General features: G+C 49.6%; 1 protein-coding gene across 1 annotated transcript; it reads right to left on the reverse strand.

Annotated features, from left to right (window-relative positions):
• Nucleotides 1–2,970: 2,970 nt before the first annotated feature.
• CUNH20orf202 (chromosome unknown C20orf202 homolog) lies at nt 2,971–7,343 on the reverse strand. Its single transcript, XM_077766908.1, has 3 exons — nt 7,283–7,343; nt 6,744–6,820; nt 2,971–3,204 (listed from the first exon to the last, which is right to left on the reverse strand). Exons 2-3 carry the CDS (start codon nt 6,807–6,809, stop codon nt 2,971–2,973), a joined length of 300 nt encoding a protein of 99 aa, XP_077623034.1. The 5' UTR covers nt 6,810–6,820; nt 7,283–7,343.
• Nucleotides 7,344–13,567: the final 6,224 nt, after the last annotated feature.

The raw sequence follows: 13,567 nt of genomic DNA on the forward strand, positions 1-13,567 counted from the left end.
GGTAGCGCTTGCAGGAAGCATTTACCACCCCCAAGGCTGAGGGTAAAAAAGAGAAGAGACTGAAATTATTAAAATTTAGAAACAGAGGAGGAGCCCTGGGGAGTAAACTTCAGATCTTTGAGAAGGGAGCTCTGCTCAGCTGGGGCTCGCGTCTGGCAAAGAAGGTTAAGATGAGGCGGGAACTCAGCGTTAGGGAAGGAGGCTCCAGGCTATCTGGAGCCGGTGTCTCTGGCTCTGGACATGGGGCCCCCCAAGCCTGGCATCTAGGGACTTGAGAAGGGAATTGGTGCAGTGAGATGAAGACATACTGCTGGCTGGCTGGCGCATCCCGAAGCCGGAGCAGAGACGAAGGCAGCTGAGAACAGAGATGCAGAAGCAAGTTCTTGGGGCACCTGGGTGGCTCAGTCGGCTAAGCATCCGACTTCGGCTCAGGTCATGATCTCACAGTTCGTGGGTTCGAGCCCCGCGTCAGGCTCTGTGCTGACTGCCAGCTCAGAGCCTGGAGTTGTTTCAGATTCTGTGTCTCCCTCTCTCTCTGACCCTCCCCTGCTCATGCTGTCTCTCTCTCAGAAATAAGTAAAACATTAAAAAAAGAAGAAGAAGAAGAAGCAAGTTCTTTCTCTCTGCTGGAGCCCCGCAGTTTCTCTCCAGGCTCACCCCGCTTGCTGGCAAGGTCTAAAGTCCAACCCAGAGCAGCTGGTTAATGCAGAGCTGTGTTTTTTGGGGTCCCAGACCCAGCATCACAGAACGGGTAGTTTTTTAAGTATTTATTTTTAGGGGTGCCTGGGCGGCTCAGTCATTTAAGCATCTGACTCCTGATTTCAGCTCTGGTCACGATCTTGCAGTTCGTGGGTTTGAGCCCCACATCTAGCACGGAGCACGCTTGGGATTCTCTCTCTCCCCTCTCTCTCTGCCCTTACCCCATCCGCACTCTATCTCTCTCAAAGTAAATAAATACACTTAAAAATTTTTGTTAAGTATTTATTTCCAGTTGTGGTAAAATATAACATAAAAGTCACCATTTTAACCGTTTTTCGGTGTGCAGCTCAAGTGTATTCACAATGTTAGGCACTGCCGCCACCATCCATCCGTAGGACTTTTCTCATCTTGCAAAACTGGAACTCTGGATCCTTTAAACAACAACTCCCCACTGTCCCCTCCCTAAGCTCCTGGCGACCACCCTTCTACTCCCCGCCTCTATGGATGGACTATGCAAGGTGCCTCATGTAACTGGGAGCATACAGTGTCCTTCTGTGACCGGCTCATTTCACTTAGCATCATGTCTTCAAGGTTCACCCATGCTGTAGCACGTGCCAGAACTTCCTTCCTTTTCAAGGCCGACTGATATTCCATTTTATGTATACATCACGTTTTGTTTATCCACTCAGCTGGCGATAGAGAAGTATTTTTTAAAGATTTTTTTTGATGTTTATTTATTTTTGAGAGAGAGGAAGACACAGAATCCAAAGCAGGCTCCAGGTTCTGAGCTGTCAGCACAGAGCCTGATGTGGGGCTCCAGCTCACTAACTGTGAGATCACGACCTGAGCCGAAGTCAGCTGCCCAACCGACTGAGCCACCCAGGTGTCTGAAGTCTTTTTTTATATTCTCAGACACTGTATCACTGTATTGTATTAAAATCCCAGGTTAGCCTGACTGGAAGCATTGTTCATATAACACATCTCCCCACACTTTGCATCTATAGACAACACATTTACTTTTTCAAAGCCATAAAAATAATATTCTAACAACATGCAAGTCGATTTTCAAAAACACAAAGTCCTACCAATCATCGGACCATCTTAACACAAGGCCTTTTCATCTTCACCTGCCTATTTTCAAAGTCTTTCTTATAGGCAGATAACTTGTCAAAGTCATGATTCCAGCACCGCATACGACTGAGCGTTCGGCCACATCTCAAACCTCGTTGTCTGCAGTTACACGGCTGTTGCTGCCAACGCCGAGTGAGCAAAACGCCTTTCTCTTTAGCGTTTGTTTCTTTGAGCATCTGGATTATGTATTTCAGGATCGTTTCGGTTGCACAGGAGGGAAGCCCTACTCAAGTCAGCTTAAGCAGAAACACATTTGTTGGGGGGAGGGGGTGTGGTGGAGGATGGGGTGGTGGAATATACTGGTTTCTGTCACTGGAAAGAATGCAGGAGTAACACACAACTAGGGCCTGACACCAGGGACTAAAAAGAGCCAGCCCCCTTCCTCTCTGTCCATCTGTCCTGTGGCCCTCCTTCTACCTCTTTCATTCCTACCAAGGTCAGGTTTCCTTCACCTGGTAGGGAGGGAACATGGCTATTTGCAGCCCCTATCTGCCCCCCTCCCCCCGCCCCTGCTTTGCAAGTGCAGTGGAAAGAACATTCAGAGAGCGATCCCAGAGAAGGGCTGTGATTGGCTCTGTTGAGTCACATGCCCCCTGTTGGGCCAATCATGTTATTAGGGTGGTTATGAATTATTATTGGCCAGGCCTGCTCACATGCCAAGCCCTGTGGCCAGAGTGGTGACTGGGCCTTTTGCTTTTGGAGGGAGGCATGGGAAGGCCTTCTGGGAAGACAGAAAACAACTATGGAGTCACTGTGGGGTGGGGGTGGGGGTGGCTCTAATTTTCACCATGCAACACCAGACACCTTCTGCACACATTGAACTCTTTCTTTGTCTTGACAATCACCCTGTGAGAAATGCCCAAGGGCAGGATTACTGCTTGTGATTTCAAAGCATGTTCACACGTGACACCTTATTTGTGCCCTACAAAAACCCCCCGATGAGGCAACTGAAAAGGAACCGGTGGCACAGACAAGTTGAGTGATGGATTTAGGGACGCATAGCAGATGAGGGCAGAGAGGAACCCAGAGCCCTGGCTCCCTGACTCCCGTTCCAGTGCTCTGCCCCATCAACATCACAGTCAGAAGCTTGGACGAACAGAGGGGAGAGTTCAAGCCCGGACTCAGTCCCGGGCAAGCTGGTCAAGGGAGGGAGCTTCGCCGGCTGTCTGCTCCTTGGAGGAGCTGGGCCAGCCCCTTAGAGGAGCTGGGGTGGCGGCCCCTGCTTTCGGAGCCTGCTCGAGCTCTGATGGGGGACGTCCCTCTGCTGGACCTGGCATCCTCCCAGTGAGCGCTCTCAGCGCGCAGCTCCTCCAGGACACTGTGAAGGTGCCTCAGGGTGAGCAGGAGCCTCTGGTCTTGAACCTGCATCTCAGCCTAGGAGAGAGAATGAGGGTGAGGGGCGCCCGGCAGTCCCCAGAAAGCCCGTTCCCCTCACTGTCTCACTGGACACAAACCCACAACCTCACAGAAGCCCTGTCCGCCAAAGCCTCAGTTTCTTCATCTGCAAGGTGGAAAGTCAATTATTTACCTTGCAAGGCTCTTAGGAGGACTGGATGAGTTAGCCCAGGCTCTAAAATACAACATACACAACTACCAGGCTCTGTGATCATCATCATCATCATCATCATCATCATCACCACCAGTGTTGAAAGCTATTCTTATTTACAGCCCTGCTCTATGCTTTAATCCTCACTGCAACAGACAAAGCACTCTATAGGTACTGAAGGGAAAGTGACTTCGAATGAAAACAAGGTGGAGTAAACTCTGCAGGTGGGCAGGAGCCCTTCAGAACAGCGATTCTCAACGTAAGGTCCAGGGAACGCTTGGATCCCAAAAACCCTTTCAGGGGGTCAGGGAGGTCAAAACTACTTTCACTACAATAGTAAGACACGATTGGCCCTTTTACTTCCATCTTGTTATGAACATATAGTGGAATTTTCCAGAAGCTACATGACGTGTGATGTGGGATCTGATTGCACGCATAAGCGGATAAGATAATCCAGCAGTTTTCTATTGTAATAAGCTTACTATTTTTTTTAAGTTGTATTTATTTTGAGAGAGAGAGAGAGAAAGAGAGAGAGCACGAGTGGGAGAGAGGCAGAGAGAGAAGATCCCAAGCAGGCTCTGCACTTCCAACATGGAGCCTGATGCGGGACTCAAACTCACGAACCGTGAGATCATGACCTGAGCTGAAGTTAGTCGCCCTACCAACCAATCCACCCAGGTGCCCCTACAATTGTTTCTTTCTTTCTTTCTTTTTTTTTTTAATGCATTAAGCAAACACTTAGCATTTCTCAGTTTGGGTTTCTCATTCTGTCATCGCTGGTCAGTGTAACTCACATAATAAGATGTTAAAACTTCACTTTTCTGACCAGGTAATGTTTACACGCGATACAAGATTGCAAAGCTACAAAGGGGCATGTGGTGAAAAGTTTCCCTGGAGTCATCCCACCCCATGCTGCAATTCAGTCTGCTCCCCCAAAAGGCACCACTGGGAATGGCGTCCCTTCTGTCTGTCCATCTGTCTGTCTCTCCAAGAGATGATTATTAACACTATTTCGGGTTGCCTGGGTGGCTCAGTCGGTTGAGCGCCCAACTTCGGCTCAGGTCATGATCTCATAGTCCATGAGTTCAAGCCCTGTGTCGGACTCTGTGCTGACAGCTCGGAGCTGCAGACTGTTTCGGATTCTGTGTCTCCCTCTCTCTGCCCCTCCCCCACTTGCTCTCTGTCTCTCTCTCAAAAACAAATAAATATATATTAAAAAAACATTATTTCTCCATTAGGATAGTATTTTGTTTTCATGACAAAATTAATTACGTCACAAATGTGAATTTAAAGCCTATTTCCTACAGGCGAGCAGTAGTAGTACCAACAGAGTGGATAAAGGGAAAATCACCGCCCGAGAACACGGGGGCTCCCCAGGCTGCAATGTGAGTGGTAGCAGGGCCACCCCTTTAATGTTGGGGGAAACCTGAAGTCTGTGTTTTCTTAATTTTAGGGTTTTCCTCCTACACGTTATCATCCAACCTTTAGCACCAGCTCCGAGAGGCATGCAGCATGGAAGCAAGTGTTAAGGGAGGTGGTAGACTCAATGCCTTTGGACTTGAGGGCCGGAAACCCTGAGCAAACTGGCTTCAACAGGAGAGAGGAGTCCCATTCACAGGGTGAGACGTCCTGTGGGCTGAAAGTCTTTCCTGCCTCTGAAATGAATGCCCCTTAGTCATCAGACTGGTTTGCTTGGTCACAAGATGGCTATAGTTGTCTCCCCTCTTTTAGATCTCACCAGATGTTTGGGGCTTCTGGGATCCCCATCACGTCAGGGCCATGGAAGGAGGGAGAGCCCTGGGTGTTACCAGTTTGTTCTCTCTGCTGCCTCAAGTCACTGTCCAATGCTGATCCTTCCCTGCTGGTCAAGTGGAGCCTCTTGGCTGGGCTCCAGAGGTGTCGATATGGAGTTATGTAAATCCACGTGATAGAGGATAAAATGGGCTCGACTGGGCAATTTACAAGACTGGGATCAGCAGGTGGAGACTCAAGGTTCCTATCTCTTGGCATCATGTGGAGGGAGGTGCTTGGGCCGGGGAGGCTGTGCCCTAGGTGGGCTTCCTCCAGCCCTGTTTGGTTTTCCTGTTTACGTGGTGAGAGAGAGAGGTGCCTTATCAGATGGAAAATGGACCTTTGGGTTCAGGCACCAAACAGACTCATTGTGGGTGCCCAAGGTTTAGAGGAGCATGGAGAAGGCCCCTGCCGAGCCTCGGGATCCCTGGGGATTGTAAGAAGCTGCAGCTCCCACTGATGGAGTCCCGTGGTCCCATGAGAAGCCCTCCTGGGTCAACCCCTCTCACTGGGGGTGAGGACAGGGTTGGGTCCCAGCTCGTCTGTCACCTGGCAGCCGAGAAAGGTCATTTTTGGACAATCCCACCTGTCTCTCCCCTGACTGAAAAGCTGGCCTATTGGGATCCAAACCTTGGGTGCCTTCTGAGATTCCTCAAACCCCTTCTTTCTTTCTCTTGGCTGGTGTCCCCATGTGCTTGGGGGCATACCCCTGGTTCTGGACTTGGATAAAACAGCACGCAGAGGGGCATAAGGCCTGGCTTCCTGAGCCGCCATGAAGGAACCAAGTAACATAATCCATAAATTCAGGAGGGGTAATGCCCACAGGGTGGACTTTTACCCACAGGAAACAGGAGACAGGAGGGAGCCAGGCAGGTCGAGTTCCACCTCTCCCCCCCTCTCCCCCAGGGTGCAGATCCCCTTTAACTCCTGCATCCTGCAGAGGAGCCGGCTGCCTCTTGAGGTTCCTTCCAAAGTGGTGGCCTGCTTAGCGACACAGTGCATCGCCTCCCATGGCATCGCTCTTTGCCACCTCCCCCTATTTCCCTCGCTCTCACCACTCTGGGCTGCGCCTCCTCGTGTGGGTTTCTGCTCTCTAGAGGGCCCGGGTGAGGACACTGGGTGTGCTCTGCGTCCACCCGGGGGAGGATTGTGCTAGCCAAGCAGACGCTAAGTGAATCACACCCGTTTCCTTACCAGACTGTGACAGTAACCCCTGCAATGTCGCTACTATTGTCCTCCCATTTTAATGGTAAGGAGACTGAGGCTCACGGAAGTAAAGCCACTTGCCAGAGGCACACAGCAGCAGGGCTGGGCACACTCCCAGGACTCGGTGTAATTCTAAGGCCAGTCTGGCCAGCACTGCACCCATGGCCTCCTCCTATGTAGGCCACGACCTACTTACGCCAGCACCTGGGACAGCGATTATGCACTTCACGGCTGGTATCAGAGGGGAGCCTGAGTGGCCTATGCCCTGGTTGGGGCTTCTGCCCCAGACAAGGGGCCCTAGGAGGGGGGCGCGGGGAACCTGGGAAGATACGGGCGAAGTTGTCAGGTACAAAGACATGCAAGGTCTTACCAGCTCCTTTCTCAGCCACTCCAGGGTCTGCCCAAAGCTTGGGGTTGGCTCTTCTGCTGTCTTCATCTCAGCGTCCTTGGAGGAGACCTTGACACTGACCTGGTGATGGGCCCGAGGGGCCTTTGATCTGTGTGATCTCCTACCTGCTTCAGGCAAGGAGCAGGGGCTGCCTAAGTCACTGAGGATAGAGTTAATGAGAGCAGGAAGTGGCTTACGTTGGAAAGTGTAGTTGTTTTTTTTTTTTTTAAAGGGCTTCAGTGCTCTGAACAGTATAAGGAGGGAGGGAGAGAGGCCACTGGGGTATGGGCACCAGTGCCCAGTGGATCCAGAATCCTAGGTCTGATGGCAACAGGATCACAGTGACTATAGAGCTTTAAATGATAACAATTATTAATATTTTATTAATTATTAATTAATAATGATGAAACTAGGTGCCTCTTTCTGAAGGCTTGATTTGCTCTAAGTGGTTTACGTGTACTGATCCCACTTGGGGCAGATAATGCATCTGTGTCCCTAATGCCCTCCCTCCTTCCTCAGCTCTCCAGAGAGTCTAGAAAAAGGAAAATCTTCACTTCCCGGGTCCCCTTGCTTCTGGGGTGTCTTTGCCACCCATTTCTAGAAAAGGAGATCAAAGCAGACATTTGCGTTAGACTTCTAGGAAAACTTACCTTCCTGATACAGGAAAAAAATGTCAGTGAAGCTCCCCTTGGACTCCTGCTTTCTTCCCAGTCCTTCATCCTGGAATGTGGATGTGATGCCTGGAGCTTAGCAATCCCCTTGCAACCTAAGGCAGAGATCGAAAAAATTGTGGAGACATTAGAAACCACTGAGTCACAGAATCACCAACAGCATCTGCCTCTCACGTGAGACAATAAAACCTCCTTTTTAATTGGGCAAACCCAGGCCAACAGACACACCGTTTATTCTTCACAACACACTGTGAAGTGGGTATACTTCAGTTGTTTCTTTCAACAAACACTTACTGAGTGCCTACTATGTGCCAAGTTCTGCTCTTGGCTCTGGGGATGTGTCCCCGAATCAGATATCCTGGAGCATGTCATCATGGATGGAAAACACAGTAATCAAATTAATATCATGATGGAAATAAACAGGATCTATTCCCACATAGAGTTTAATAATTTATTCTGTCCACATGAACAAGGTACCCCAAACGAAGAACTAACACTGTGGTCCCAGATAAAGAGCTAAGGGGACCAGCAAAACTCAACCCATTTCAGAGGGACTTGCCCTCAACCCAGGCTGCACAATCTGTCCACAAAGCTTCCCTACAGAGGACTTCAGAATTTGGAATTGTGAGATGCACAAGGAAACCATTAACTGTAAGTGAGAGTCAGTAGACACCATCCACAGCAGGCTTAGGCCCCTCTTTTCTGAGAAACTCCAGATGAAGGTAACAACAAAGTATTTTGAAAAGAGTTAACTTCGTACAAGAAAGAATAAAAACATAAGGAAAAAGCACGATGAAAAAGGCAGATTCAGAGGGCGCCTGGGTGGCTCAGTCGGTTAAGCATCCGACTTCAGCTCAGGTCATGATCTCAGGGTTGGTGGGTTTGAGCCCCATGTGGGGGGGGAGCTTGTTTCAGACTCTGTCTCTCTGTCTCTTTCACTCTCTGCCCCTCCCCCACTCACACTCTATATCTCTCTCTCAGAAATAAACATTAAACAAAATTTTTCTTATAAAAAGGCAGGTTCAGGGCACCTGGGTGGCTCAGTTGGTTAAGTGTCCAACTCCTGATTTTGCCTCAGGTCATGAGCCGAATAAACAAACCTTAAATAAATAAACATTAAAAATAAGTAAACAGTAAAAAGAGGTGGGTTCAAAAAAGAACTAAATAGAATTTGTAGAAGTAAAAATGAAAGCAAATGTGTATAAATCAAAGAAAAAAAGAGTGCACCTTCAGAGTAGTCCCAGAAAACAGAGCTAGGGGAGTGAGTACAGGGCCTAGGGAGGTGCGCTGGGCCAACTCCGTACAAGGAAAGTACTGCACAGAATTCTTCCAAGCTGGCGTTCAGCGGAGTGGGGAAGCACAGCCTGGATACTGAGGAAAGGGGAGGAGCTCCACTGGCTTGGAGAAGGGACTTGGGGCTCCTTGCAAGCATGAGATGCACCAGGCAGGAAAAGGGGGGTCATATAGGAAGCCAGGACACCTGGGTTCTAACCCCAGCTCTACTAAACTTTGTATGTGAACTTGGACCTCATCCTTTCCATCTTAGGTATAATGAGATTCAAAATAGTGGGGCGCCTGGGTGGCTCAGTTGGTTGAGTGTCCGACTTCGGCTCAGGTCATGATCTCACGTTTCGTGGGTTCGAGCCCTGCGTCAGGCTCTGTGCTGATGGCTCAGAGCCTGGAGTCTGCTTTGGATTCTGTGTCTCCCTCTCTCTGCCCCTCCCCTGCTCATGCTTTTTTTTTTCTCTCTCTCTCAAGAATAAATAAACATTAAAAAATTTTTTTAAATTACTGAGATGCTAAGTGACCTTCTGCCTATAACGTAGGTACCATTGTTATCTGCACTTCATAGTTGGTAATAGATAGATCCTATTATTAACCTCTTTTACAGATGAGGAAACTGAGGCTCAAAGAGGCATGGGATTTCCTAGGATCAACCTAGCAGGTAAGCAACAGGGTGGGAACTAGAACCTGTCCTCCCTGACCTGCATGGGAGGGTCTTGCTTGATGTCTCAAAGTAGTGGGGGGTCGTGCAGGGGCTCAAGCCAAGCCATGTGCTGTCCCCCTGGGCAGGCCTCGTAGGTTCTCTGCCTGACACAGTAGTGGTATGGATAGGAGCACTCGGCCCTTAGAATCTCACACTCTGTCCTTGGCCTTTAGCATGGATGCCTAATTACCCTGGAAAACCATTTCTCATGGTTACCTTGTTTTGATGCACTTTCACCGATTTTAAATCCCACCCTCAAGATTCAGGTTCCTAGCACATTTTACTTCACAGGCTCTGCAAGGCTTGGCACACAGGGATACGTTTGGTAGAGCCAGGAGGCCTGCAAAGGGTAAAGCTTACATCCCTGAGTTGGGGGAAATGTCTTCACTGAATACAAAAGCCAGAATGGCCATCCATTTGTCATCCACAGGCAGCTAATAACAGGGCCTCTGTGAGCCAAACCCTACACTGGGCATTGTGGGCATTTAGTGGCGATCAAGAAAGACCCTGCACCAGACTCTGGGGCTTATAAGAAGACCCATTAGCAATCAGGTTGTTCAAAAATTGTTTTTTATACTACAAGAATGGCATAGATATAGATACAGATATAGATCTACAGAGAGATATAAATTAGATATAGATATAGACATACAAATAGACATAGATATAGCTATAGACACAGACATAGACAGATATTGAATGAATGGATGAATGAATGAATGAGCGAATGAATTTGAAGATGAAGAAACGGTGCTCCCCTGCAGATGTGAATTGGCCACACAAGTCAGCAGCTGTGGCAAAGCAGGGTGTCCCTCAATATCCCTTCTTCCATTCACACACAGCAAAAGACTCCATTCCAAGATTCCCTGGCAGGTAACTGTGGCCACGTGATTAAATCCTGGCTGATGGGATATGAAGGGAACTGATATGTGCAAGTTCTGGGTTGTGCCTTAAAAAGAAGGTGGAGGAAGGTTCCTGCCCCGTCCCCTGGTCCTCCTCCCTCAGATTGGACATAGTCAATAGGCGGAAGGGCTGAAGGTGGAGCAGCCATCTTGGACCACAAGGTAGAAGATGGCAGAGCAACGAGATGGAAGGAACCTGGGTCTCTTGTGATTGGAGAAGCCACCAGCCAGCCTTAACTGTGAAGTATACTTTAACAGGAGAGAGAATTCAGTTCTGTTTTATTGAAGCCACGATTATTTGGGGTCTCTTTATTACAGGACTCAAGCCAGTGTCCTAAAAATATAACAGCAGAGGCCAGGCCCTTGGTTTCCCTCGCCAGGTCCTTTCCATAATCTCCCCTCCCCCCCATATATTTTATTTCCTTACACATGTTTTCTCGTTCATGACCTGATCGGCTCCTCTGGGAAGTCCATAGTGGAGGGAGGGTGTCTCTGATGCTCACTTCATGCTCAGGTCATGGGCAGAGAGGGAGCCTGAGAGGCAAGAATACGAGATGACCTGCCCCGAGGTACATGAGCAGTTATCCCCAGCTCTTGGGTGGGGCAGGTGGGCTCGAAGATATCATTTAGCTCTTCCTCCAGGCCTGACCCCTAGGGCCCGACCCCTACTCACCCTTTGGGGCTGTCCTTTCGTGTATCCTAGGCGCCTTTGTCTTCATCCCCAATTTTCAAAATACAAATGAGGTGGGAGTTTAGCGGAGAGAAGCGTCTGCACTGTGACAGCCCACAAGCCCTCCACGCTCCCATTCCACCAGGCAAGCACACGCAAGCACCCGACCACTTGAGTCACGTGCACCTCTTTCTGAGCACACCTGGGCACAGAGTGTCCTGTGCAGGGTATACTAGCCCCCTGGTATACAAGTGCCTGACACACACCTGTCCCGTGCCCGGGTGTCCAGTACACCATCCTACATCCCTACCTCCTAGGTCAGGGGAGTGTGGCCCCTGCCCCCGATGAGGTGGTGGAGACTCTGGTGAAGCAGAATGGGTCAGTGGGAAGAAAGTCCCTTGACCTTGACCCAGGCTGGCCTTGGATGAGACTCCGAGGCAAGTTGCCTGATTGTTCCGAGCTCCGGTTCCCTCCCCTGGTGACTGAGCTCCAGCTCTAAGCTGTCCTGGGACCAGGGAAGGTGACCCAGCTCGGGGACTGGTGGCACGCAGGAGGTGCTCCATTGAGGCTCCCCTTCCTTTCTTCCTGGGCCCACTCTCCCCCAAGCAGGTGCTTTAAATACAGCTAACCCAGTACCTCCGGGGCCGGGAGCCTATGCCGGCCTGGGGAGAAGGGCGTGTGGATGAGAGAAGACGAGGTCTCCGTCCGAGTTGCCAGGTGGAGGGGCTTACTTTTGCAGAGCCTGGGGATATGAGCCTCCATTCCCCTTCTTTTTTCTCTTCAGGGTAGGGAGAAATCACAGCATCCAGGTTTTTCACTCCCCAAGACCAGGAGCTTCAGACTGATCAGGTGGAGAGGCAGAGCTGGCTGAAGAGGGGTGTGTGTGGGAGGGGGGTGTGGACTCCCCCCCTACACGGCCACCACCTCATTTCCTCCAATCCCTGAACAGTGTCCCATTACCGTGAAATCAGAGCCACTCCATACAAGCATCTGAGTTCCAGGGAAACCAGGTGAGGTTGGTACTAGAGGCTAAATATAAAACACGTGAACAAACCCAAACACCAGAACTCAGCAGGGTGGCCAGAGATTGACAAAAGTGAACGCTGTGGGGGACCGTAGGTCATGGCCGATCAGCCCTGGAACTTGAAGTCTGTCTGAGATCCCCAGATCAATACGGAAGTCAGAGGCCCTCGGTTCTGGTTGTACTTCTACAAACCCTCAGTGTGACCGCAGACCATCTCTTTTCTCTTCGGCACTCGGCGAATTGTTCCAAACGTAAAAACGGGGATAATGTTCACAACTCGGAAAGTTTCCTTGTGCTTTGAAAATTCTGATGGGGGGGGCGCCTGGGTGGCTTAGTCGGTTAAGCGTCCGACTTTCGCTTGGGTCATGATCTCGCGGTTCGTGGGTTCGAGCCCCGCGTCGGGCTCTGTGCTGACTGCCAGCTCAGAGCCTGGAGCCTGTTTCAGTCTGTGACTCCCTCTCTCTCTGACCCTCCCCTGCTCATGCTGTCTCTCTCTCTCTCTCCTAGAAATAAATAAAACATTAAAAAAAAAAATTCTGATGGGACCCAGCACAGCGGTTATGAGCACTGAGTTGAGGTTTGGATTTGAGTTCAAGGTCTGTGGGTCTGTGGGCAAGTAATCAACTTCTCTGGGCTTCAGTTTCCTCACTGTAACATGGAGGATAATAGCATCTATGTGATAAGGTGGTTAAGGTGATTAAGTGGGTTCATATTTGTAAAGCACTTAGAACAGTGTCTGGCATATGGGGAGGGTTATGTAACCATTTGTCAAACACACAAGTAATTCATTACGATTATCTCTGCGTCTGTTAAATGTTATTATATCTTCCAGGAACACTTTTCCTTCCTCCTTCCTCCCAGCAAAACCTCAATCTTACCTGGGTTATTCTTTCATATCTCCCCCCAGACGCACTACAGGCTGTTTCCAGAGTTTTCTCACTTGGATCGGTATTTTTTTCAAACCTCAGCCACTCATGCACTTTCTTCTCAAGTTTTGCCTGCTACCTCCACAGTGATTTATTTATACTGTATTTGTCTTTAAACCGACTGTATTAGAGAGGAATAGTTCCTCTGAACGACAGAAAATCCCATCTGATAGTGTTTATATAAGAAAGGAGTTTATTTCTCTCACAAATACAAGTTTGGGGAACTCTCCCAGGCTGGTTGTTCCATGATCATCTGGGATCCAGGTTCCTTCAGTTTTGTTTCTCCTCTATCCAAACGGGCTTCTACCTCATGGTGCAAGATGGCTGCATAAGCCCCAGGTATCAGGTCTCCATCCTGGCAGCAGGAACAACAAAAGAGAAGAAGGAGGGCATACCCACTTCCTTTAAGAACACTTAACACATGGAGCGCCTGGGTGGCTCAGTTAAGTGTCTGACTCTTGATTTGGGCTCAGGTTGTGAGATCAAGGCCGGTGTCAGACTCTGCGCTGGGCATGAAGCCTGCTTAAGATTCTCTCCCTCCTTCTCTCTGCCTCTCTCCCCCTCGGCTCCTCCCTCGCTCTCACATGTGTGCATGCTCTCTCTCAATCCACCCCCCCCCCCCCCCC

Source organism: Crocuta crocuta, unplaced genomic scaffold (assembly GCF_008692635.1).
Source record: "Crocuta crocuta isolate KB4526 unplaced genomic scaffold, BGI_CrCroc_1.0 scaffold15, whole genome shotgun sequence".
Classification (NCBI taxonomy): domain Eukaryota; kingdom Metazoa; phylum Chordata; class Mammalia; order Carnivora; family Hyaenidae; genus Crocuta; species Crocuta crocuta.